This window comes from Mus caroli, chromosome 7 (assembly GCF_900094665.2).
Source record: "Mus caroli chromosome 7, CAROLI_EIJ_v1.1, whole genome shotgun sequence".
NCBI lineage: Eukaryota > Metazoa > Chordata > Mammalia > Rodentia > Muridae > Mus > Mus caroli.
Genome location: NC_034576.1, coordinates 46,673,128 through 46,699,012, shown reverse-complemented (window position 1 = coordinate 46,699,012; position 25,885 = coordinate 46,673,128). Strand labels below are relative to the sequence as shown.

Below are 25,885 nucleotides of genomic sequence, written 5' to 3'. Positions count from 1 at the left end.
CATCCAACATAGTCCAACTCTGGCCTTGCACTGTAAGTGCATTACAGTCTGCTGAGGAGCTGGGACTGTGTGGAGGGGACAGGGCTACACTTTACTGAGTTCAGCCTGGTGTGCTCCTGCTCACTTCAGCTGCATCTCCATCCTCTAAGACACAGCTGCACCATGTCCAGTCAAACTGTTTGCTAAAGAAAAGTGTCACCTGCTGACCCCTGCAAAAGAAAAAGTATACCCATGTCTACCTCTTGTAGGCATACATTTTTTTGCAATCTACTTTAATAAATGTTCAACCTCTCCTCTTGCCAGAGTAGAAGAGAAAAGTTAGTAGCATACAGAGAAGTGAACCTGTTTAGCAATAGTTCTTTGGGGGTGACATTAATCTTCCTAGACAGCAGCTCAGCCCTGTAGCAAACACCGAATCAGACTCAGCAGCTGCAGACCAGTCCTCTAGGCAGGCAGACACCACATGTGAACCAGCAGCTTCACTCCAGTCCTGAAGAAACTGCAAGAGCTGCTGAAGAGGCAAGCTGTCACAGGAACCTCATAAGCAGTTCTTTGGAGAGTTTCTTTTAATGGCAGTGTTACTACAGCGGAGCTCAGCAATGGTCTTCGATTCAAGGCGAACCAATGCATGGGTGTTGTTAGCAAAAAATAGTGAGACAGAGCAAACCAAACCAATGCTCAGTGCTCATCTCCCACTGTCTGTGGGGTCATGTTTATACTCCTTCATCAAGCATCCTTTCACATGTTTGCTGTGTCAGAACATCCTTTCTCCTGGGTCTTCTTCAGGAAAACATTCATCCCTGTGTCTGTTTTAGCAAGACATCCTTTCACCCGTGTGCCCCAGCAAAACATCATTGGACACAACTGACTTTCCAAAGAAACTACAAGTTTCCAATTCAATCTCTGCTTCTGCAACCGTGCTTAACCGTAACAGAAACTTCCCTTCTTGTGATCATGAGACCCAGAGAGCACCCTGACAGTCACATAGTCAGGGATTTCAACACTGACCAGCTACAGGAAGCTGTAAGAATCTGCAGGACTGGGCATACAGGAGCTGTAAGAAACTGCAGGACTGGGTACACAGGAGCTGTAAGAAACTGCAGGACAGGGCGGGACTTCCTGGTTCCTACCTGGAACGGATGACACATGAGGCGTCACGGCAGGCTGGGTGCCTCCATCCTCCTCTACAGGCAGGGCCTTGCCACAGTAAGGGCAGAACTTGAATGATACCTTGACACTTTTGCCACAGACTGGACAGAAGGAGATCATGCTGAAACACAGAAAGGGAGGGGACAGGAATCAGAATGACACCATCAGCACAATATGAGCTGAGAGTAACGGCAAAGGCAGTGTGCAAGCAGATGGAGGCCGGATGTCACCCTCGGGCCGGATGTCACCCTCGGGTACTGCTCCCCAGGCACCACCCACCTTGTTTTGTGAGGCAATTCCTCTCACTGGCCTGTAGCTTGTCAAGTAGAGAAATCTATCTGGTCCTCCTGTCTCTGACTCCCCAGGTTAGGATTATAGGTGTGCACCATCATACCCAGATTTTTCTGTGAGTCCTAAGGTCTTTATGGTGTCTTAGCTTTAATTATCAACTTCACAACTAGACTCAGTCAAGAGGAATGCTTCAATTGAGGAATTGTTGGATCAGATCTGCATGTGGGGGGATTGTCTTGACAGATGTAGGAGGACCAGCTCACCGCAGGCAGCACCACTGCCTATTAGATGGTCCTAGGCTATATAAGAAACCCAGATGTTTCTGGAGATTTGGCTCAGTGGTTAAGAGCACTGACTGCTCTTCCAGAGGTCAGGAAGGACAGCCAGAGCTACACAGAGAAACCCTGTCTCGAAAAACAAACAAACAGCCGGGCGTGGTGGCGCACGCCTTTANTCCCAGCACTCNGGAGGCAGAGGCAGGCGGATTTCTGAGTTTGAGGCCAGCCTGGTCTACAAAGTGAGTGCCAGGACAGCCAGGGCTACACAGAGAAACCCTGTCTCGAAAAAACCAAAAAAACAAACAAACAAACAAACAAACAAACAAAGGACTTATTCAGCTCCTAGCTCAGGTCATGAAGGCAGGGAAGGCACAGTGGAAGCTTGCAGCTCATGGCGGTGGCACTGGGAGCATGTGGCTGTGATCGTTCCCATTCCTCATCCTGAGGAAGCAAAGAGCCGCGCCCAGAAGCTCCCTGTCTGTGGCCTTCTGTCTGCCAGCTCTGCTGTAAGCCCAAACAGCTCACGGCCCCAGACCACCACCACCAGCTGGGGAAGGGCAGTCAATCACATGGACCTGTTGGGGATGTGTCCCATTGAAACTACCATCGGGTTTGCCAAAGGCATAAATGCTGGGAGGTTTTAAATTTTCTTTGTTCATGTCTCTTTCTCCTTCTCCCTTTAGGTATCAACAAAGTTGAAGCTTAGATGGTGACTCTGGAACCACCAAATCAAAACTGGATGTGGGCAGCTGTCCAAAGGTGGCACCAGGGAGACTTGGGGCTGTTTCCACCGTGGCACTGTATAGCCTAGACTGGAAAATAACCCAGTCCACTTGACTTACTTCTTATATAAAAAGTGGTTTGGAAACCCCTGGAGGTTTTATGTCTGTAAACTCTATGTATGTGTGTCTTTTGTTTGAGATAGTGTTTTAATTACTTTCTTTGCTGTGATAAAATATCTGGACAAACGCAGGTTAAGGCTCCCAGTTCAAGGGTACAGTTCATCACGGTGGAAGCCACAGTAGCCTAGCTGATCCCTGTCACGAATGCTCAGAGGCTTGTCTCCCAGGTGATCCTATTAGTCAAGTTAACCGTTCCATCGGGTCTTGCTGCATAACCCCAGTCCTCTGCTGATGCTGGGATAACAGGTGTCACCACCACACCTTGCTTTGCTGGTGGACTTTGGTCATCCTACGTTAAGCCCATTTGATGGCCTCTTGGAAGGAACAAGTGCCTGACTAGGTGAGCCTTGCCACACCTTGCTGGATCAAAGGAAAAGTCCACCTGCAGCCGTAAGAGAGGAGACAGTAGTGCTGGGCTGTTGGTGGGAAATAGGCCGCAGAGGCAACGGTACCTTTGTGGACTCAGGGTCTGGTCCTTGGATTACTGGGTTAGACACTCCATCTCGACAACAGCCTGGAAATGAACAAGGATGGAGACACTGAGGATCACTCCGCAAGTGGAAAGTTCTAACAGATACTGGGCAAATAGCCAGCAAGTGCTACTTGAATGCTTATTCATTCATCCTTTAGTTTAAAACTCATTTTAGGTTTTTTTGTTTGTGTTTTTTTTGTTTTTTTGTTTTTTGGTTTTTCGAGACGTGGCGTGGTAGTGCATGCCTTTAATCCCAACACTTGGGAGGCAGAGGCAGGCAGATTTCTGAGTTCCAGGACAGCCTGGTCTACAAAGTGAGTTCCAGGACAGCCAGGGCTATACAGAGAAACCCTGTCTCAAAAAAACAAAAAAAAAAAAAAAAAAAAAAAAAAAAGGGTTGAGGCTTAATAGTGATGTATTTGTGTGTCAAGTTGACAAGGGGTAAATTGTTCTGGCTGGTTTTGTGTATCAACTTGACACAGCTGGAGTTATCACAGAGAAAGGAGCTTCAGCTGAGGAAATGCCTCCATGAGATCCAACTGTAAGGCATTTTCTCAATTAGTGATCAAGGAAGGAGGGTCCATTGTGGGTGATGCCATCCCTGGGCTGGTAGTCTTGGTTCTATAAGAAAGCAAGCTGAGCAAGCCAGGGGGAGCAAGCCAGTAAGTAACATCCCTCTATGGCTCTCCATCAGCTCCTGCTTCCTGACCTGCTTGAGTTCCAGTCCTGACTTCCTTTAGTGATGACCAGCAATGTGGAAATGTAAGCTAAATAAGCCCTTTCCTCCCCAACTTGCTTCTTGTTCATGATGTTTCGTGCAGGAATAGAAACCCTGACTAAGACACCAGCACACCCTGGTACCGACTTCTACAGTCAACATGATGAAACCCATCGGCTTCTTAGCTTCAGACCAGAATATCCTTGCAGGTTCTCACCTGGAAGCAGATGCTCAGCATGGCCCTGAGCTGGCAACATCAGGCTTTTCACCAGGTAGCCTCTATCTCTTCCAGCCTATCACAGCTGTCATCTCTCCCTCTTTACTGCAGTCACATCCTAACTACAATGACCATCAGCCTCGGCACCTTGTCACCGTGGTCTGTTAACCGAACAGTGGTCACAATGATCCAGTTATAGTCAGTTCTGAGGGTAGGCTGGAGGTCTCGGGGATTTAGAATGCACTGTTCTTCCAGAGGACCCAGATTGGGTCTCCAGCACCCCAGTCTGATGGGTGGCTCACATCACCTGTAACTTCAGCTCCAGGGGATCTGACACCCTCTTCTGGCACTTGCAAATTCATGCCATATACACAAACAGAGCCCATGACGAGTGCTGCGCCATCTCTAATGATGGTAAACAGGCACAGCCCTGTGGGTGAGTCGTCAGCAAATGAGTTCGGGCAGGCAAGCATGGGCTGAATTGCAAGCAGAGAAAGCCTCTCTCATTTTCTAAGGCATTCTAGATGCAAACATGTAGATAAGATACCATAGAAAAAATATTATACAATTGACTGCAATTTCTGTCTGGCACCTCAACCAAAGTTAGAATGTAAACTAGTTGTGCAGAATTTAAAAATACTCATCTTTATGATCTTTAATTTTGTGTATGTGTGTGTTTGCATGTGGGTATGTGTAAAAGGTCTTTGCTACTTTGTGAGGTTTTTTTTTTTCCTGCCTTTATCCCCCCTTCTCATTTCACCCCCTCCCTATCCCTTGATAGAGAAAAAGGGACAGAGGGAGAGAGATCGAGAACTCTGAATCTAATTTCTTCTTTGAGCACAACTACTAACAAACTGCAAACACCGCCCCGCTGCCCCACCAAACAACTGTCACTGTCCCCAGTTGAGGCCCTAGTATTTATATACTCTCTGAGAAGGTCCCAGAATTCCAAACGTCACACATTTGTAGAAACTATGTGCAGCTGGCACATATGGCAAATCATGAGCTGCTGGAGCAGAAGGCAAAGCTTAGTCAGCTGTGGGGAAGCAGCCCCATAGCCCCACTCCTGGGATTGAAACAAAAACATATTCTTAAATTTCTGTGTTTTTTAAAGAAATGAAAATTCCAGAATTTTCAGTACAGATATGTGCATGTGAACCCGTGTGAAAGCCAATCCCTGATTCCCTAGAACTAGGGTTACAGGCAGTCATGTGCTGGGAACCAACTTGAGTCCTCCGGAAGACAGTAAGCACTCAAATATTGAACCAACTCTCCAGTCCTTAGGCAGGGCTAAATTGTTTTTTAAAGACAGTGTTTCATGTAGCCTAGGCCCACCTTGAACTTTTGATCCCCCGGCATTTGAAACTCCTAAGTGCGGAGCTTACCCAAGCATACATCCAGCTTTAATTAAAATGAGGTGCCTGTTACTATGTAGTCCATCCTAGGCTGTCCTGGAATTCACTATTCTCGAAAATCCTCCTGACTCAGCCTCCCAAGTGCTAGAACATTACTGAATTTAGAGCTACTCCTAGGGGAGGTGGCAGTTTGGGTCTATAATGCAGTAAGTGTCTGTTGCGCAGATCCTTGCATACAGTAAGTGCTCGGATCTTGAGTGTTGAGGTCTCCTGTCTAAGGTTGCACATTCAGTTCCGACTACTGATACTCAAGTCGGCTTTTATTATGCACCCATTTGTTTAGTTCATTTATCCTACGTATGAACATCAGCTTGCTACCATCAAGTATGCTCCGGATGCAGGAACGCAGCACAGCAGAGGACCAAAGTCTAAACTCCTCCACAGGTGCGGAACTGACACTTCCCTAAGTAGCAGAGACTGGACCGGGGCCCCACAATCCGAAAGAAACCAGTGGCGAGGTACCCCTGGAGGAGGAGCGTCTGACATTCCTCACAGGCTCCGCCCAACACCTCCCCGGCAAAACAGAGCAAGTGGGTGCTCCCCCCTCCCGCCCCCAACCCCAGCCTCGGTCGGTCCTCAGGCGGTGACGTCACAGGCTGCCGGACCGAGCGGCCCCTCATCAGTGTACTTGAGGGAAAGCCGTGGGTGCCGTGGGTGCCGAGGTTTCTCACGGCGCGGACTCTCGCTCCGACCCGGAGCAGAAACTTGGACTCACCTTTACAGTTGCCCCACAGAAACTTCCGGGGAGGGAGGGCGAAGGAAGGGCTGCGCGCGCATCCCCTGGCCGGCCGTGCGACAGCAGCGTCCAGACGCGGCCTATTTCCTCTAATACAGGGCATCCGGACACGCTGTGCCCTGCTGGAAACTCCATTTCCCAGAAGCCTGAGCGACACTGATTAGTCCATCCCCCTAATTGCTCACCGTTTTTCCCGGCCTTCTCTGGGGTGGTTTCCTTCTACTGTGGTAATCTGACGCCAATCTTGATGAAATACGTGACAGCCACCAATCAAAGGTCCTGTTGCCATTTCTAAACTCTCCTGGCTTCTGTGCCCTCTCTGTAATCTCAGTTTTGCCTTCCAACTGTATCTATGGCAACCCGCTGTCACCTCCAAATGGAATTTTCGGGGTGTAGAAGGTGAAAGTAGTCCTATAACAGGGTAGTGGGCCATCCAACCTTGGTGTCACTTAGCCATGAATCTGTTTCCTCTCTACTTCCTAGAGGGCTCAGTGGGTGGAGACCAGAGGTGGTGGGTCCTGGAATTTGGCGCAGAGTTACCTGGGTGGGATAAATTTGAGGAGAAGTTTCTGGAACCGGAACTTCCTCAGAGGAATTTCTCCCTGTACTCTGAGGGAGCCCTCCTCCTCGTGAAGAGTTGGGTTTTCTTGGGATCCCGGAAAGCATATGTTCTCTGGGCTGCCAGCCATGCTGAAGTACGGAGACACGGAGCCATGCCGAGGTATGGACACTAAGCCCAAGCACTCATGGCCTTAGTCCTCTGTGGCCGGGGTGGGCGGCCCTGACAGAATCCTGAACCCTTGCGTGCTCACAGCCCGGCGTAGGCCCGGCTCTTACGCTGGGGTTTCTTCTCGTGACCAATACCTACATGATGACCCAGAGACATCTGTTGCTTCAGTTTCGGGGTATCAGATCTCCTGTTTGACCTCTAAAGGCACTCAGTTGTACACACATAGCACTTTGAAGCAGTCATAAACAAATTTAAAAGGAAAGAATATTTGTATCTATTCTTTGAGCATCTCAAATGTATACTGTTATGTTGTATAAAAAAGACAGGGAAAGAGAGGCCCATTGGACTTGCAAACTTTATATGCCCCAATATAGGGGAATGCCAGGGCCAAAAGAATGGGAATGGGTGGGTAGGGAAGTGGGGGGCGCTATGGGGGACTTTTGGGATAGCATTGGAAATGTAATTGAGGAAAATATGTAATAAAAATATTAAAAATTAAAAAAAAAAAAGACAGGGAAGCCAGAGATCTGTTTGGTAGGGCGAGGTATGGTGCTGGGGAAGGGGGTGCCTCTGCGGGCCCATGCTGAGGCATCCCTTCCCCTTGAGGTACCAGCCACAGTGGGTATAGTGTAGAATAGAGTTTTTTTAGGGCATGGGGAGGGGAGTTGAGAGGTAGTAGAAACAGAGAAAGGTAGGGAGCGGGAGTAGAGGCTGGCCATGAACACGTGTAGAGAGAGGGGAGAGGGGAATAGGGCAAGAAGGGACAGAGAAGGAAGAGAGTGTGGGGAGGGAGGGGCAAGCAGCCCCTTTTATAGTGAGTCAGGCATACCTGGCTTTTGCCAGGTAACTGTAGGGTGGAGTATAGAAGAAACGCTAACATTCCTCCGTTTTAGCTTAATTTAAAAGAAAGAAAAATTAGAAAGAGGGAACGGTGAAGCAGGAATAGGGTCATCATGATCTCTAGCTACTTCCTGTTGATGTTGGGGCCGCGTGTCTCTGGGAAACCTAAAAAGATGGGGATGGGGATGTTGGTGAAGTCTTAGGAGAATTGGCTGTGTCCTTGCTGCCCAGGGGCTGTGGAACCAACTGTGGATAGACCAGAGTAGAAGTATCTGTGGCTATGAGAGAAAATTGGAGCATCTGTGGGTTGCTTCTCTGGAGCTGTCTTATGTGTAGATTTTGAGTAAATGGCTTGGATTTGGCAAGATGCTGAAACACACACACACGAGGTAGAGAATAAAGTTAAGTACGTTTGGGAGAAAAAAAAATTAGGTCTTTGTGGCTTGGGGTAAAAGGAGTCCCAATCCCAGGAACAGGAGAGCAATCTCACCCTCTGGAATGGGTAGCCAATGAGAACGTAGGCTATTGCTTGGCAGGTGTACTTACCTGAATGGAGACTATTTAGTCTATAAGAAGTAGATTGGAGTGGGTTTCCTGTAGTTTGTAAGTTTATAAAAGAGATAAATTTGTTAACAGCATGAATAGTCTTTAAGATGAGCTTAAGGAGGACAAAAACTTTTCATGGAGCAGAAGGAGCAAGAAGGGATTTTTTTTTTCTGTCTAGGATACTGAATATGTATGTGTATATATTTCTACATATGTATATATATGTACATATATATATATATATATATATATATATATATATATAGTAAAATGAGAAACAACCTTAAGTCCATTGTTAAAAGACAACCAAGGAAACTTATATTTGAACTTGTGAATATGAAAGTGGGTCGTATAGTGGAATGTTTTATTAGGGTTAGGCTGATTTACAAGAACTCCACTGGTTAATGTTAGGGCAATGGCATAGCAAGGAGAGGAAATCTGAAGCATTTAGTCACTGGAAACCGAGTTTAGCTAAGGAAGTAGCAGAAGGTTACATCTGTGAAAGGTCACATAGGAACTTGTGTGTCATTATCATGAAGTCCGTGAGCAAGGCAAACCTGGCTGACTTTGGTAAGAGATTTGGCAGTCTTAGCTAGTTAACAAGTTGACTAATGAGCTAATATAGTTGTGGATTACCTTTGAGTAAGGAGTTAAGCCTGTTTTCTAGCTGTCAAGCTTGGCTGTCAAATCTGGGAAGAATGCATTATAATCTAGGTGTCATGTACTAATTAAAATGACAGAGGTTGGTCTAGAGTCCCAAAAGTTCCCAGGTCCCTGTGGTCTTCATGGCAACTTGGGCAGAGTCAGTCTGTCAGGCCCAGAAGATGAAAAACTTTTTCCTGTAGAGTAAATTAAATACGTTTGAAATGAGAAATGACCCACCTTGACTTAATCATTATAAGACATTTGACTCTCAGGGTATCTTGTTTGTCCACAGTATAGACCAGGCCCTGGCAGGGGACAAGGCAATAGATTGGTGCTTCTCAGTGGTTGTCATATCACAATCCAGCAGTCTTGTCTCTGTGTCCATTATCTTCTCAGAGACCTTGGGGGGTGGGGTCACTATTAGACTTTGGGAGTCTCTGTCATAAACTTAAACGTTATTATATTTAGCAGATTTCTGTATTTAAGGCAGTAATCTCTAACCTTTTACTGTTTAGAAATCTCAGCCTTAGCGCCATCTTCCTTGAAACTATTGCGCCATGAGTGGCAGAAAAAGCAAAGCACAAGAGAAGAAAGATGAGGCAGAGGTTCAAGTATCTTAGAACAGCAGAGACAGACATTCAGATGAATCTGAGCGGCACAGTGTGAGGGCTGTGCAGCTCGCTTGGCGGCCTGTGGTGGCCGCTGTGGCCGAGCAAAGTCCCTGCAAGGAGGGCGGGATGGATGGCTATGGGAAGGTGGAGCGCTTGCGCAAGTGAGTGGGGCAGGGTGAGAGCTAGTGCCTGAAGAGGTGTTCTAGTCTAGCGACTCTGCTCAGGTGGTGCAAAAGAGCTTGCATATGTGCCACGAAGCACTGAATAGCTGACTTGAGGCAGGGGGTGAGAGAGAGCTGAGGATAATTAGGCAGCCGATGTGGGGCAGCTCAGCAGAGCAGAGTCCTGGGCAGAGAGTATGAGAGAGATGTGGGCCGGGTGCAGGTGAACTGGTAGCAAGAGAATGAGGGAGGAGGGAAATTGCCTATGGATCTCTAGCGAGAGCTTTTTTCACAGTGCCAGTTAAGGGACTATGTAGAGATACTGCTGCTTAATGAACACAGAGACCAAGTTTGGCCTGTGAATTAGACCAGGAGGCATCCAGGGATGCGGTGCTAACACAAGCAGACATCCAAGTCTTGGCTTACCGGGTCATCATGTGGAAGCTAGTGGTTGAGTGGGCCCCGGGCCCACGGGAGAACAGTTTACCTATGTTTAGGATTTTTTTTTCAGCAGCGACAAAAAACTGCTTCCAAGACAGAGAGAGGGTTACCCAAGGATTAGAGGTCCTATAACAAAGGGCCCGTGAGAAGACTAGTCATAAAGACTGAATGTCTTTGTCCTCAAGGACACTACAGGGTGGCTGCAAGCTCAACAACTCTCTTGGGACAGAGGGATGTTTACACGTACCAGTGGGGGGAGGAAGCTCCCAGTTCTCCGAAGGTTGGGTAGATTGGTCTAGTGAGGTATCCGGTGGTTGCCCATGTGGCAGTGGGAGATGTGAACCTCAGAGTTTCTAAATCCGAGTCTCGGGCACCAATGCTGTGATTTATAAAAAAGAAAGGGAAACCAGGGATAGGGTGAGGTATGGTGTGGGGGGAGGGGGTGCCTCTGTGGGCCCATGCTGAGGCTCCCTTCCCCAGGAGTTACCAGCTACACGACAGGTACAGTATAGAATAGAGTTTATTTAGGGCATGGGAAGAGGAATTGAGGGGGTAGTAGAGACAGAGAAAGAGAGAGAGAGAGTAGAGAGTGAGTAGATGAGTAGAAGCCCACCCATAGAGAGAGGGGCAGGGGAATGGGGGAGAATGGACAAACAGTAAGAGTGAGGAGGGGGTAAGCAGCCCCCTTTATAGTGAGTCAGACACACTTGGCTGTTGCCAGGTAACTATGGGGTGGAGCCTAAAAGAAATGTTGACATATACAATGTATCTTGTTCATATCCACCTCTCACTTTCCACTACCAAAAGGTGTGGCCCAGTATGGCCCCAAACTGGCTATTTGGCCTTTACCTATTCAGCATGGCCTGTGTAGTTTATGTATATAACCCAGGCAGATCCTCCCATGTGCAAATTTATCTTAACATCTAGTTTATAATACCCAACACAATGTACATGCTATGCAAATAACTATTATACTAAAAATAGTAGCACCTGTATATGTTGGAAACATACAGAATTTATGTTTTCTTTTATGTACATTGGTGATTTGACTACATGTATGTCTGTCTGTGTTAAGAGTCCCTGGAACCGGAGTTACAGACAGTTGTAAGCTGCCATGTGGGTGATGGGAGTTGAACCCCAGGTCCTCTGGAATAGTAGCCAGTGTTCTTTTTTTTTTTTTTGAAAGCGACCGGCGCTAAGAGCGCAGCCAGTGTTCTTAACTACTGAGCCATCTCTCCAGCCTCGAAAGATAACAGGATTTTTGTTGTTGTTGTTAACAGGATTTTTAAAAACCATTTTTTAAATGAGTTTGACTGGATCTGTGAATGGAGAACCCAAAAACATATGTTGTTTTTGTTACTGTGGGTCATGGCTTAAGGAAAATATAGGTAGTGTAGAAACAGCAGTTGTCCAGGTAGAATGAAGAGATTAATTCACCTGCCCCAAATTCTACAGAATATAATCAAAACTCCTAGCAACATTGTTTGAACCCATTCATCTAGATACTGCTTCTGCTAATAATTTTTTACTTTTTTTCAATTTGGGTTTTTGTTTTTTGACATTGATTTGTATGAGTGTTTTGTTTGCACATATGTATGTGTACCAAATGTATGCCTAACACGCACAAAGGTCAGAAGAGGGCATTCAATTTCCTAGATGGATGTGAGACACCCCATGGGTGCTGGAAACCAAATCCCAGTCCTTTGAAAGAGCCACAGTATTCTTAACCCATAAGATGTCTTTCTAGCCTGGTCTTTGATAGATTTGGTGACAAAGATAGAGGCCAGATTAGATCAGATTAAAAGTAGGTAAAGCTAGGTTTATTAGGAGAAAGCTCTTGAGTGGGTTCACAGATCTCACAGGTAGAGGTCAGTGAAGTCACATATCTAGGTTAAAGCAATGGGGGTTTATAGAGCTTAGACCATGTGCCAGCTTGGATCTGGGATTGTGTCCATATATGGCCAAAATGGGCGGGCACTCATTGGTGGGTTAGTAGAAACAGGGGTGAAGGTTGGGGTGGGGGTGGACAAGGGGTGATGTTGTGTTAGCCCAGAGTTTTCTCTTAAGGATGGGGGAGTTTTCTCTTGTGGGCAGGGTTGAGGGAAGGAGGGCAGATGGGGTTTCTCAGCTTGTGCTGGGAATGAGCAGGGGTTCCAGCCTGTCTTGAATTTAGGTCTGCCCGCCTTACTTCTCAAGTGCTGGGATTAGGGTGTATGGCCAACCCACCTTTTCGTTGTTAAAACACAGTCTTGTTATGTATTCCTGGGTAGTTTTAACCTAGAAGTCTTTCTGCCTCAGTTTTCTAGAGTTGGGTAGGTGTGAGACCCCGACTTAGAGACCTCCCTGGAAGGTAAAGCCCCTGGACATTCCCCAAGCTTGTTTTCCCTGATCTCTTAAAATACAGCCAGAAGCCGGGCGTGGTGGCGCACGCCTTTAATCCCAGCACTCGGGAGGCAGAGGCAGGCGGATTTCTGAGTTCGAGGCCAGCCTGGTCTACAAAGTGAGTGCCAGGATAGCCAGGGCTACACAGAGAAACCCTGTCTCGCAAAACCAAAAAAAAAAAAATAAATAAATAAAATAAAATAAAATACAGCCAGAAAGAAGCTCTTTGTTCTCTATAGCCAGCAAAAAGCCTTTTTGTTTCTGAGCCTTACAGCCAGAGATGTGATAATTGTAATTTTACCAAGGACACTCGGCAGAGAAGAACTCTCCTCCCAACTCCTCCCAACTCTCCTCCCAACTGCTCCCAATTCCTCAGCTAGCTGTTAAAAGCCCCTTACTGTTACCACTCAGGGTTGAACTCCCCTGCCCTGCACGGCCTGAGGAGTTCATCCTCAGCTAGCTGATAATAAAACTTCTTGCAGTTTGCATCAGGTGTGGTTTTCTCTCGGGTCATTGGGGTGCTGGCCAGCTCATCCCGGGACTTAAGCAGAGGCCCAACATCGGGGGTCTTACATAGGCATGAACTCTGATGGTTAGCTTTGCCCTGTACATCAGCACTGTGCTGCTGCTGCCTGGACAGGAAGCAGGATTGAAGGGTCTGAGGAGAGCTTCCTTGCCAGATCCCAGGATGTGTGTGTGTGTGTGTGATGGTTGTGAGGTTGGTTTGCAGGTTCTGAAGCTTGATGGAATTTTAGGGATGGGATAATCTCAGTAAATACAATTGTCATTTGACCCCTACAGCAAGTTCATGCTGGGACTTGTCCTGCTACTTTTGATATTTTGGAGACACATTCAGCATGAACAGGAAGGCAGCCATAGAAGGATCGGAGACTTTCTGCAGCTCTGCTAGCGGGGACCATGGAAGGGAAGGAGGACGACCTTAAAAGAGGTTGCTGGAATCAGCCAGCTGCGGCTGAGGTACGTTGACGTCTCTTTGAACTGAATCACTCCTAAAGGAAAACCAGTGTTCCTTTGGTTTGGGCTCTCTGTGACTCCCAAGTCGTCTTTTGGGGGTGGGAGGATGGCTTAAGATAGGATCTCACTTTGTAGCTCAGGATGGCCTTGAATTCAGACTTATATATTTCAGTCTCTTAGTTTACAGGAAATAACTGGGGCAGAGGGACAGTCAGATGGCACCAAACGTAAACAAGTGTCACTTCCAGAATGGAAGGCCTCAGTTCCTTTGACTGAGAATGGCGCTCATGTGGTCTCAGGCTAGTGGAACTATTGAGAAGGGATTAGGAGGGTGGCCCTGTTGCAGCAGGTGTATCAGGGTAGGCTTTGTGTGCTCTCTGACTCTTGCCTAAGGTTTGAGATGTGACCTCTCTGCTGTGGCTGCCCACATGCCTTCACTCCACCATGACAGATGCTAGCCCTTTGGAACAGTAAACCCAGTTAAATGTTTTCTTTTGTAGGTTGTCTTGGTGATGATATTTTATCACAGCAATAGAAAAGGAACTTAGCATAGAAGAGTGGAGTGCAGTCAGACTAGATGCCTGTTTGCCATATAATCCAGATGCAGGGCATAGACCTTAAATTTGCTTTTATAAACACCATCTAGCACCTCTAAAGTAGTGGTTGTCGGGCTTTCTAAGGCTGTGACCCTTTAATACAGTTCCTCCTGTGGTGACCCCAGCCATAAAGTTACTCTCATTGCTACTTCATAGCTGTAATTTTTCTACACTTATGAATCATAGTGCAAATATCTGTATTTCTAATGGTCTTAATTAAGTAGGTCATTTAAGCCCACAGGATCAAGACCCACAGGGTAAAAACCACTGCTCTATATAAAACAACATCTTAGATGTTGTTTTATTTTCTCTGTGTACTTTGCCTGTATGTATGTATGTATGTATGTATCTATGTATGTATGTGTAACACATGTGTGTCTGGTGCCTTCACAGATCAGAAGGGCTCTACCTCTGACAGTTGTGAGCCACTATGTGGGTGCAGGGATTCAAGCATGACTCCTCTGCAAGGGCAGTAATGTTCTCAGTCACTGAGCTATAAATTCAGTTCCCGATCTGTATCATTTTAATTTTAGGTTGTTGTTTTTGAGACAGGGTCTCACTGTGCACCCCTGGCTAACTTGGAAGTTACTATGTAGACCAGATAGGCCTTGAGGCCATAGAATTCCACCTGCCTCTGCCTGAAGTGCTGGAGTTAAAGGTGTGTGCCACTGTTCCCAGCTTGTATGTAGGATTCACATATGGAACAGGCATTCAGAGATGCTTTTTAAAAATGTTATTATAAATGATCACATAGCTGGGCAAGGGATATAGAGCAGACCCAGTCACAGGAACTCAGACGTAGCATGTGTAGACAGATCCAGCCCCACACTCTTGGGTGATGATAGTCTGGTTGCCTCATTCCTCACATCCATCCACTGGTGTGCTGTCTGAGGAGCAGTCATATTAACGTGGAAGTACTCACAAGCGAGGTGCTGCTGCCTGACTGCTGGGTCCATATTCTTGTGTTTTTACTTGTTTCCATGATTGAAAATGTCTATAAAGAGCACAAAGCCAAGTGTGGTGGCGTGTACCTGTAATCCCAGCACCCAGGAGGTCCAGCCTGAGTTACAGAGCAGGACCCTGTCTCTAAACAACAAGAACAACAAAAACTTCCAAAATCTTATATTTTGGTCAGGCATGATGATGTGCACCTTTAATCCCAGCACTCAGAAGGTGGAGGCAGGTGGATCTCTGTGAGTTCTGAGACAACCAGGGCTGCCTGGAAACTCTGGTCTTGAATAACAAAGCAAACAAACAAAAAACTTATTTATTTATTTATTTATTTTTACTTTTTTTTGAGACGTGGTCTCTCTACATAGCCTTGGTTGTCCTGGAACTTTCTGGGTAGATCAGGCTGGCCTTGAAATCCCAGAGGTTGATGTGGCCCTACCTCCCAAGTACAGAGATTAAAGGCAATGCCCCCACACTTGGCTCCTTAAAATCTTAAACTAACAAGTAGGTAAACTTTAGGGGTAGCAGACCTGGGTCTCGTGCTCTCGGTGTGACCTGACATTTGTCACTTTCCCAAGGCCCCGCATCGTTACCTACGGGGACGTTTGGCCTCATCAGGCTTGCTGGGGCCCCTTTAGCCCTGAATGGCTGACAGTGTGCTGCATTTCAGGAGTTCGAGACCCTCAACGATGTAGCCATGGATTTCACCGTGGAAGACTGGAAAGACCTGGAGTCAGAGCTGGACCAGAGAGACCTGTTCTGGGATGTGACGCTGAACGACTACCAGGACATGTTCTCATTTAGTAAGTGTTATCCTGACCCGGGGATCCTAGTCACTGCCCTGCTTTGTGCCATGTCACCCACAGGATGCCGTCCTGGCACTTGGGCTGGCAGTGCTGTCATCTAGTACATGGTGCACAGGATACCTGCTCTGGTCCCTGCCTGGCTTCTTGCCTTTCCTCTCCCTTTCCTGCTTATAACTGTCGAGCTTCTCCTTCAGCAAGTGGCTCAGGATCCCATGGTTCCTCGGCCCCATCAGAACACACTGTCCTCACTGAGCCTGGATTCTCTTGTGGCTCCAACAGAGTCCACCTCCTTGCTGTGTCATCTGGAATGGGAGCTTCCTGGGGTGAGGACTGGTGATCTGTTCTCGTCACTGGTCTTCCAGTCCCCTCTGTGGATCCTGACGAGCACTGTTCAGCTCTGGAAGTGACTGTGCTTAAGCCCCACCCTGTGCTTAGTGCGTCTACAGTGCTCTCCTGCTCAGCTCCTCAGTTAGTCCCCTCTTGGCTAGGTATTCTGAAACAGAACTTCAGAAAGGAAAAGTCTTCCCAGCTGTGCTCCCAGGGGGTGGGGAGGGAGCACCTGAGCTTACTGATTCACTAGGAGTACTCAGAGAGCTCAGGCTATGGTCACTGCAGTAGAAGAACATAGCATAGGTTGCAAGAATGTGAGCTTGCAGAGCCTCCATTGAAGACACATGGATGCTCTGAGTCTCCAGCAATGGGAGGATTGCTGGCTAGTTTCATATCAACTTGGCACAAGCTGGAGTCATTGGGTAGAGGGAACCTCAGTTGAGAAATTCTCCTACCAGGCAAAACTGTGTAGCATTTTCTTAATTAATTATTGGTATGGGAGGGCCCAGCTCACCATGGGTGGTGTCACTCACTCCTGGGCTGGTGGTCCTGGGTGCTATAAGACAGCAGGGTGAGGGAGCCTTAACATCAAGCCAGTAAGCACCACTTCTCCATGGCTTCTGCATTAGTTCCTGTCTTTTCTTAGTGATGAAATGTGATCTAAGCTGATCTGAGTTACTAACTAAAATAAACCCTTTCTCCCCAAGTTGCTTTCGTCATGGTGTTTTATCAACAGCAGTAGAAACCTTACTAAGTTAGGAAGTGAGCTGATGCTTGTTCATGGGCCCTTCTCCCTAAGTCTCAGAAAGAAAGCAGGACTTGTGTGTGAACCATGCTGGTATAGGAGCATTCCCAAAGTTCAACTGTGCTAACGACACTCTAGTGGGGCAGCCAGAATGCCAGCTCCACTGTCTAGATAGCAGCCTCACAGGAAGAAGGCAGAAGCCCTCTACTCCAGATGTTAGTAACCAAGTTATGTGGGATTGAAAGACTCTAAGACTCCCAAAGGGAGACACTCACTCAAGCCTCGGGACAGCCGCGCACCCAAGAAGACACTGAGACCGAACTTAAGATGTATAGAGAGTAAGATTTAATACAGCAACGACAAGAAAGCACATAAAAAGCACATATACCAGAGGCTCTGGGGTCGAATCTCATACACCCAGCATGGTGCAGAGGAGATTCGACAACCAGCCAAAATTTTTACAGGCTTTTATAGGAGAAGGGCAAAGGGGAAAAGTACAAGTTTTACGTCACCAAGGGGTTCTGCCAAGGGGCTTTACATAACCAAGGGGTCGTGTCCTATATTTTGGCAATGTACTCGATCTATTGGAACATTCTGGGGTAGTACCAGGAGGCCCCTATCTCAAAAATGTTCTTGGAACAGTCTTCAGTTAGGAGGGGTAGGACTAGGTTTGTTCCAGGAGACCCTTTATCTAAAAAATGTTCCTGGAACAATTTTCAATTGGGAGGGGATACCTTGGGGTAAAAAGTTCAGGAGTGCTCTGGGAACAGTCTCTGGATGGGAGGGGTAAGAGAGTTCAGGAAAAGTTCAGTTTTTCCTCTTTCAGGATGATCAAAGAAAGAGGGTCCTCCAGGATGAAATAAGGCCTTGCAGGCAACCGAGAGGTCCAGCTTCTGATGGATTGAATCCCAAACAGCTATGTAGAAGCATAATTATTGAATGTTGCACAAAATTTACTTTTAGGGTAAGATTTCAGTCCTTATTGTGCACTGTTTGCAGTACTCGCTAATGCAAGATGTTCCAGGTTTGCCAGAAGCGTCTGGTGACTAAAGTCATACGAAGGCTGTAAAGCTCCTTCAGCAGACGCCTCTATACACCACACCACAGAGAGCAGCCCCTCTCGCTATACACCGCACCACACTGGGGCAGCTTTTCTTACCTGCTGCCTGGTGTATAGCGACGGAAGCAACTCAGGAGATCTGTCAGTGTCTTTCAGGTCTTAGCCCACAGTAAGAAGTGCATTGATGCCGACTCCTACACAGATCTGAATTCCTGCAGACCTTCTGGGCCCCTTTGTCTGCGTGGAACGGGTCTCTAGTCGCGGGTGGGCAAAGCGTCGGATGAATTGACAGGCAGATGCACACAGGAGAGGTTGTGTAGAATCTGAATGTATTTTGTCGAATCGAGCATCAGACTTTTTATACAGAAGACAATAAGGAAGTTGGGTGACATACCCGCAAGGTACAAAGAGGTTACTGGATTATTACATAAAACAGAGGAATGCAAATACAGAAGGTCTAACAGGAACCACCTGGGATAGAATTCATTGTTAACAAATGGGATCAACAAGGGCTCCACCTAAGATTCACTTAATCTTAGAAGACAGGGTCAAGGGCTTCGTGCCCTTGCCATAGTTCCTATTTTAGTCTATTGTATAGTCCACCTTCCCCTTAGGCCATTGTAAATATGTGTGTATGGGTGTAACTCAGCTATAGTCTTAGAAGCCAGGTGTGAGGTCTTTACTCTCCTAGGGCAAGGGCTTTCACACCCAAGTCATGGTTCTAACTAGGGAGTTCCGGTCTAGCTAACCATCTCATGAATAATGCAATACTCTAAAACCACAGCCCGCTCTACTTCCTAAACCATTGTAAATTCCTGTATATGGGTGGAACTGGGCTATAGTTCTAAGTATCTATTTTGGTTTCTCCTTCGGTCAGAAACTTCCTTCTTCCTTGGTGATGGTAGATTCCTGTGAAGGACAGTGACCTAGCTTTTACTCAAAGTGATAGTGTAATACCAGCGGCAGTTCCAAATGTCACTGAATAACAACATTCTTACTAAATTCCAAGTCCATGGTCTTGCTCAAGGACGTTTTAAGACTGTTAAAACACTACCAAAAGGCTTTAGCTATGTCAAAATTCAATCTTAAAAGGCACTTATAATAGGGTAATACTAAAAGAGAGCACGTGGATCTATACACTGGACTAACGCGGGAATGGAAAATTAATATATGGGTTATTGAAAACGCCAGACTCTAGGAGCGAGTTTCTGTGAAACTCTTTTGCCTCGTGAGTAGCTTTCAAGCCTCAGCCTGTCAAGCTGACTCAACCAGAGAACGTGACACTGAATGATGTATATGCCAGAATGCCAGAAGTGCCTGCTGAGCATCTAGATGCCTTCCGTATGTTCACTGACAGTAGGATTGTTCTTTCTCAGCAGACACTCCGCAACCCAGCCTGACTTCCCAGCCAGATGTCAGGGAAGAGCTAGAAGCCACCAGTACTGGTAAGTGGGAGGAGGGGCCCTTCTGGACTCTCCACTGGACCCCCAGCTGAGATCCTGCCCAGCCCCTAGCATGTCTGTCTACTGTCTGCACATGCTGGTGTCCAGCCTCAACACTTTCCCCATTGTTTTTGGATGTTGCAGAGGTGCCCTTGCTTGGCATGCCTGTTGTGTCTCTTCCTTTGCTTTCAGAACAGGCACCTTGGTGCCTCTCCAGAGCCTTTTTATTCCAAGGCTCAATAAGAGAATGGTTTCCACCCTCAAGTCAATATATGCACCCTCCTGCTTTTGGCCTCTGAGCACATGGACCTCTGGTTTCCATCTTCTACCTTCTGCCTGGCTCAGGCACAGCCACATTTGGGAATAAGTCGGGCCATAGCCAGATGCTGTCCAGCATAGCTACTCATTTCCAGTGCTGGGCAGCCCTACACTATGTGATGGCCTGATGCCACTGTGTGCAGTGGAAGAAAGAGGGAGGGACTATACTGGGGTACAGGAGGCTTCATACAGAATTCCTCTATCACCATAAGGAAGACTCAGAAGCAGAGACCGTGGTCTAGCTTCACCCATATGGACAATCCACAAACCTGTTCCTTGCTTACTGCCACTTGGGAGGTCATTCATGTGAGCTCTCTGCAGCCTCCTGCTCGTGCTAATGTTCCTTGATGGTGAACAACCTAGGCACATGTTCCCCAGATCTGAGTTGTTTCTGCCACTTCATCATATAGAGTATTTCCAAGCATGGACAGCCTACGTTCATGTACACACATGTACACAAATTTATTTGCAGATCTCCAATAGTAACAGCTGTGCTAAGCTATCAGACATGCCTTTCTCTGCTGCAACATATGCTGCTATAATGAAAAGTCCTTAGCCGATTGACCTTTGTAGTCTCAGGACCCGTTCTCATTCATAGCACAAGAGGACCTGATACTTGTTGGTTAATATTTTCTATGCAAGGGAAAATATGAGCAAATGTCTGGGAAAGAGGAAACTAGAAACCAGTGTAGGCTGAGAGCAGCCTGGTGACAGAGTAGGGCAAGAGATAGCTTTGAAAGCTTGGCATGGCCAAGTCCAAGAGACACTGAACAGTTCTCTGAGATGCTCACTAGATGGGGAGCCACCCACCATAGAAGTGATTTGGATGAAGATGATGATGGTACAGGGTGTTAGAAGAGGGGGCAACAACAGTGTGGAGAGAGCAATGAAAGATCCTAAGAGCATATGCTGTGTGCTCAGGAACATGGGTTAGATAAGGGCTGAGCTGCTTGTGCCACTTCCTTAACTATGGAAAATAAGGTGTCCACTTTGGACTCCAGAGGGGCTCACATGCTCCTGCCTGCCTTCAAGGAAGCACACCACAAATGTAAACTGTCACTATGCTCTGTGTGTGTGTGTGTTCCGGATGACACTGAGGACAGTGAATTATCCATAATAGAGTTCATTACCTGAGTTACACAGTGCTCAGACTCTGAGAGCACAGGGCAATGAGGTGTGGGTAGTCAGGACAGTCTTAGCCTGGGGAAGTGGTACTCAGACTGGGTATTAAAGGACACACAGACATATCAGGTTAAGGGTATCTGAGCCCATAGAACTAGTTATAGCACCAAGAGGGGATGACTGCTATGGGGCTGCACAATATGCTATGCTGGGCTGGTATGCTGCTTGTATTTGTCTTTTCCAGGAAAGATGCTCTGGACAGATGTAATCAGAGCAATGTCAGCTTGCTTTAGTAGAAGTTCCCAGGGCTAATAAAAAAAGAGGTGGGGGCCCACGAGAAACCAGGGACCGGATTTTTAGTTGCTAATGATGGAGATAGGAAAAGAAGAGTGTTAAAGCCGTTCGGGATGGTCTGAAAGAAATTAGTACCTGAGTCAAGATAAGGTGTTGGCCCTGGGTTCTAGGATGCAGGACTGGGTGCATGTGAAAGATATCCCTGTCATCAAGGACCCAGGATGTCTTGAGTAAGATTTTGATAATCTGTGGTTGCCACACCCACTCCAGTGAAAACCGTGTGACAGGCCCAAAAGCTTGGACGCAGTTCTGAGGCAAAAAGTTTCACGGAAACTTAGTCTCCTAGAGTCTTGGCATCCAGTAGCACGAATGCTCCAAACTTGTCCCTACATCAGTCGGTGAACCAATATGTGTGTTTTCTCTCAATATTGTTTTATTATAAGTGCCTCTATGGGATGATTTTTGACATATAGCTAAGTTAGATTAGCCTCCACCAGTGTTCCAATATCCTAGGAAATCCTTGAGCCAACCTTGGGCTTTGAGTTTAATAAGAATGCTACTTATTCAGACAAAATGCCTCCAGTGTAGACAGTGAAAGAAATCAGGTATTACAATTTACTGGAAAAGAGCTAGAAATCTCAGGGCTAGTCTACTAAGTAAACTTAGAATAACAGCCATGTGCAGGAATTTACAATGGCCTAGGAAGAAGGAAGGTTGTGGTCTAAGAAGAAACTAGGGTAAATACTTAGAACTACAGCTGAGTCACTCCCATACACAGGAATTTACAATGGCATGGGGGGAAGGTGGATTATACAATAGACTAGAATTGGAACTATGACAAGGGCATATAGCCCTGACCCCTGGCTTCTAAGAATAAGCTGACCTTAGGTGGGGCTGCTTTTGATCCCAGTTGTAAACACTGATTTTTATCCCAGTTGTAAACACTGCCTGGTTCCTGTCAGCTTTTGTGTATGCATTTTTCTGTTTTGTGTAAAGAGTCATTTTGCATCGGGTGACCTCAGTGTACCTTGGATGACCTTACTGTATCACCTAACATTCTTATTTTCTTCTGTAATATAAGTCTGATGCTCCCTTTGAGAAATTACATTCAGATCAGCACTCTCTCTGTCAGTGTCTGTTTGTCACCCCGCCAACTCCTTGCCCACCTGGGTACTGGGACCCTGATTCTTCTGCAGGTTGAGGTGCCAACTGAGTCCAGTCCGTGACATGTCGTATAGAGGAAGGAGCGGGGAGGAAGGTGGCATGCCTGCGAGGTCTTTTAGTGACCCTGGTTTCATGGTTATGATGATCATGGCCAAGGCTCTCATTCTCTGCTGAATCCTTGCAGGCTCTCAGCTCTCTGTGTGACCACCTGAGCTTTCCATTTCTTATCTCCTGCCATTGCCCGCCGGAACATCACTGACAGACACAGACCTACCACACTTTTCTCATGGATACTCTCAGGCCACAGCATAGTTGTCCCACTGGCCCAGAGAACAGAAGGCATTTGTACATCACTCCCCTCTCTTTCTCTTCCAGAAGTGCCTGAGACCAAGAACTCTCCTTTGCAGAATGGTTTCTTAGAAGAAGACTTCTCCCAGATTATGGAGATATTTTCCAATGGGCAACTCAACTTTGAAGCCTGTCTAAGTGAGGATTGGCTAAATAGTTTTCTCGGAGACCCAGAAAGTCTTCCAAGACCTGACATCAGCAACAAGGAAAGCCCCACGGATCATCAGAGTCATGAGTCCAAGAGCGGCCTCAGTCCTGGGCCTCCCCTTTGCACAAGAGAGGATGCTGTGATGTCTGCTAGTCCTGAAAAGAACCTCACTCCAGTGATACTGAAGGAATCCAGGAGTGACCTGAGCCAGCAGGACTCTGTCCAGGGACACGAGAAGCCATATAAGTGTAGTGAGTGTGGGGAAAGCTTCAGCCAGAGTCACCACCTCATCCAGCACTGGGTTCTCCACGCCCCAGGGGAGCCTCCTATATGGCGAGAGCAGCAGCGAGGTCTCAGCCAGGGTGCTCACTTTCCCATGTGTCCAGGGACTCCAGCAAGCTATGAATCCTACGCGTGTCAGGAGTGTGGGAGAAGGTTTAGTCAGAATGTGTACCTCCAGTGGCATCAGAAAATCCACACTGGAGAAAAACTTTGTAAAACTCAAAGTGACAGCAACCTAGAAGGGCTCTCTAGGAGTCCAAGTGACGAACCAGGAAAACAGCAGCCGAGTAAAGACGCTGACTCAGCAAAACCAAGTACCATTCACAGTCAGGACCAGGAAAACCCACCTACTAGTGAAAGTTGTGACCAAGAAAACCTGCATGAGAGCCAGCCTGGTGACAGGCCATCCATTCTTCATCCAAAGCCTCTTAAGCATCAGAAAACTCCTACAAATGCTAAACGCTTCAGATGTAAGAAGTGTGGGGAGACATTCAGTCGGGCCTTTCATCTAGCTAAACACCAGAGAGCCCACGCTCAGAGACTCTGCAAGTGCGCTTCGTGCCCTGCCGTCTTCAACCTAAGCAAGCATTGCTTCCAGCATCGCAAAACACATTTCCCCAGCGCGGCCTGCGAGTATCAGGGATGCAGAAAGAGCTTTAATCGGCGCTCATCACTCATTAAGCACCAGGCTATTCACAAAGGAGAGAAGCCGAACAAGTGTGATGAATGTGGTAAAGCTTTCAACCACTCCAGCACCCTGAAGATCCACCAGAGGGCCCACAGCGGACAGAAGCCTCACAAATGCAGTGAGTGCGGGAAAGCCTTCTGTCGGAGAGCAGATCTTACTGAGCATCAGCGAGTCCACTCGGGCTTCAGACCCCACCAGTGTCCCGTGTGTGCCAGGACTTTTAACCGACCTTCACACTTGGTTCGAGACCGGCTGAGACATGCTGCAGAAAGGCACTTTGGCTATGCTAAATGCAAGGAGACCTTCGTCTATAAAGAACAGCTAGAGCGGCACAATAAAACCCGCACCTTCGAGGGCTTGCATGAGTGTAAGCAGTGTGGAGAACACTTCATTTGCAGGTCAGCTCTGAATTGCCACCTGAGCATACACATGAGAGACAATACAAGTGAGAAAGTTGTGGGTCAGAACTCACAGCACACCGAAAAATGCTTGAAGAATACCAAGTGTAGAAAAGCCCTTAACCACAGCAAATACGTAGGGCAGCATGAGAAGATTCATGCCCAGGTGACATCCGGTGAGCGTGACCCATGTGGGAAAACCTATGGCCAGAGTGTGCCGCCCATATGCCATCAGAGCATCTGTGCTGCTGTGAAACCAAATGAATGCACTGAGCCTGAGAAATGCATTCACACCTCTGCCAGTGAGCACCAGCCTTCCCAAAGTGAGCCATCCTTCAAGTGTAACATATGCAACAGGGCCTTCAAACAGAGTGCCCACCTTGCAAAACATCAGTTGATTCACATTACCGAGAAGCCCTTTAAATGCAACGAATGTGACAGAGCCTTCAAGCAGAGTAACTACCTCATTCTGCACCAGAAGACTCATACTGCAGAGAAGCACTTTGAATGTAGTGAGTGTGGGAAAACATTTCATCAGAGAGCCTGCCTTTCTAAGCACCAGAAAATCCACTCAGGGGAGAGGCCCTTTAAGTGTGGTGACTGTGGGAAAGCCTTCATCTCTGGTGCCCAGCTCATCCGACACCAGAGAATTCACACTGGGGAGAAGCCGTACGTTTGCCAGGAATGTGGGAAAACCTTCAGCCAGAGCTCGTGCCTTACCCTTCACCTTAGAATTCACACTGGGGAGAAGCCGTATACATGCAGCACGTGTGGGAAAGCCTTTGCTCAGAGAGCAAACCAGAGGAAGCACGAGAGAATTCACACTGGGGAGAAGCCCTATGCCTGCGGGGTGTGTGGGAAGGCCTTCGGCCTCCGCACCCATCTCAAGCAACACCAGAGAATTCACACCAAGGCCAAACCATAGTGTCCAGACTACTGTCAGGAAGCCCTCCGCAGCTGCACTGCTCTGAGCAAACGTCGGAAGCTTCACACTTGTAGCAAGTAACACTGCCGAGAGCCGCTTGGTTACAGCGGAGTCCCATACTTCTGAAGGCCTTCATTTGAAGCCAGCCATTGAAACCAACCCATTGCAAACCTCTGCTCTCTATAAGTTCTAATAAAAATTGCTGAGGCAGATTGTACAGACGCATTCCATCTAGACCAGCGGTTCTCAACTTTCCTGATGCTGCGACCTTTTAATACCTCATGCTGTGGTGACCTCCAACCATAAAATCGTTTTGTTGCTACCTCATAACACTAATTTTGCTTCTGTTATGAATTGTACTATGAAGTTTTCCAGTGGTCTCAGGCGATCCCTGGGAAAGGGTTTTTCCACCCACAAAGGGGACAAGACCCACAGGCTGAGAACTGCTGATTTCAGAAGCTATATAATGTCAGGATTTGGTGGTAGACTTTAGAGCCAGTCCACCTGGATAGAATTCCAGTTCTGTCTTCCTAATTAGCCTTGGGGAAATCATAAAAGCTTATTAGTTTCCTCATCTGTAAAATGGGCATAATATCCATATTCCTCAGGGCTCTGGTGAGGATTAAATTTTGAGCATCTGCTACCTGGCCCACAGGAAATGTTTGCTGTTGATGAAGTGTGGATGAGTGTCTAACTATCTAGTACAAATATGATTGTACGATAAAGACAAATAGTAAAGTGTTCGCTGTGGTTAATGTT

At 47.1% G+C, this 25,885-nt stretch overlaps 2 protein-coding genes across 7 annotated transcripts in view; one reads left to right on the top strand and one right to left on the bottom strand.

Moving 5' to 3' along the window:
• The window catches only part of Vrk3 (VRK serine/threonine kinase 3), a 26,795-nt gene extending 20,369 nt beyond the window's left edge, over positions 1–6,426 (bottom strand). Inside the window, exons 1-3 of one of the 3 annotated variants that reach the window (XM_021167312.1) lie at positions 6,364–6,426; positions 3,073–3,134; positions 1,131–1,270 (exon numbers count right to left, since the gene is read on the bottom strand). In XM_021167312.1, coding sequence (XP_021022971.1) covers positions 1,131–1,269 — 139 coding nt within the window. In that variant the 5' untranslated portion in view covers position 1,270; positions 3,073–3,134; positions 6,364–6,426. Of the gene's footprint in view, positions 1–1,130; positions 1,271–3,072; positions 3,135–6,070; positions 6,111–6,157; positions 6,268–6,363 lie in introns of those variants that run through there. The other 2 variants (XM_021167311.2, XM_021167313.2) reach the window with 2 other exon arrangements.
• On the top strand, positions 6,183–25,885 carry Znf473 (zinc finger protein 473). 4 transcript variants are annotated; one of them, XM_021167308.2, is made up of 5 exons: positions 6,183–6,454; positions 13,336–13,512; positions 15,727–15,859; positions 19,374–19,442; positions 22,713–25,885. In XM_021167308.2, the coding sequence occupies exons 2-5, from the start codon at positions 13,453–13,455 to the stop codon at positions 25,124–25,126; spliced, it is 2,676 nt and encodes an 891-aa protein (XP_021022967.1). In that variant the 5' UTR covers positions 6,183–6,454; positions 13,336–13,452; the 3' UTR covers positions 25,127–25,885. The 4 variants fall into 4 exon arrangements, with proteins under 4 accessions (XP_021022967.1, XP_021022969.1, XP_021022968.1 ...); XM_021167310.2 differs by having other exon boundaries at positions 6,383–6,454; positions 19,377–19,442; positions 22,713–25,857; XM_021167309.1 differs by lacking the exon at positions 6,183–6,454 and adding an exon at positions 6,457–6,899.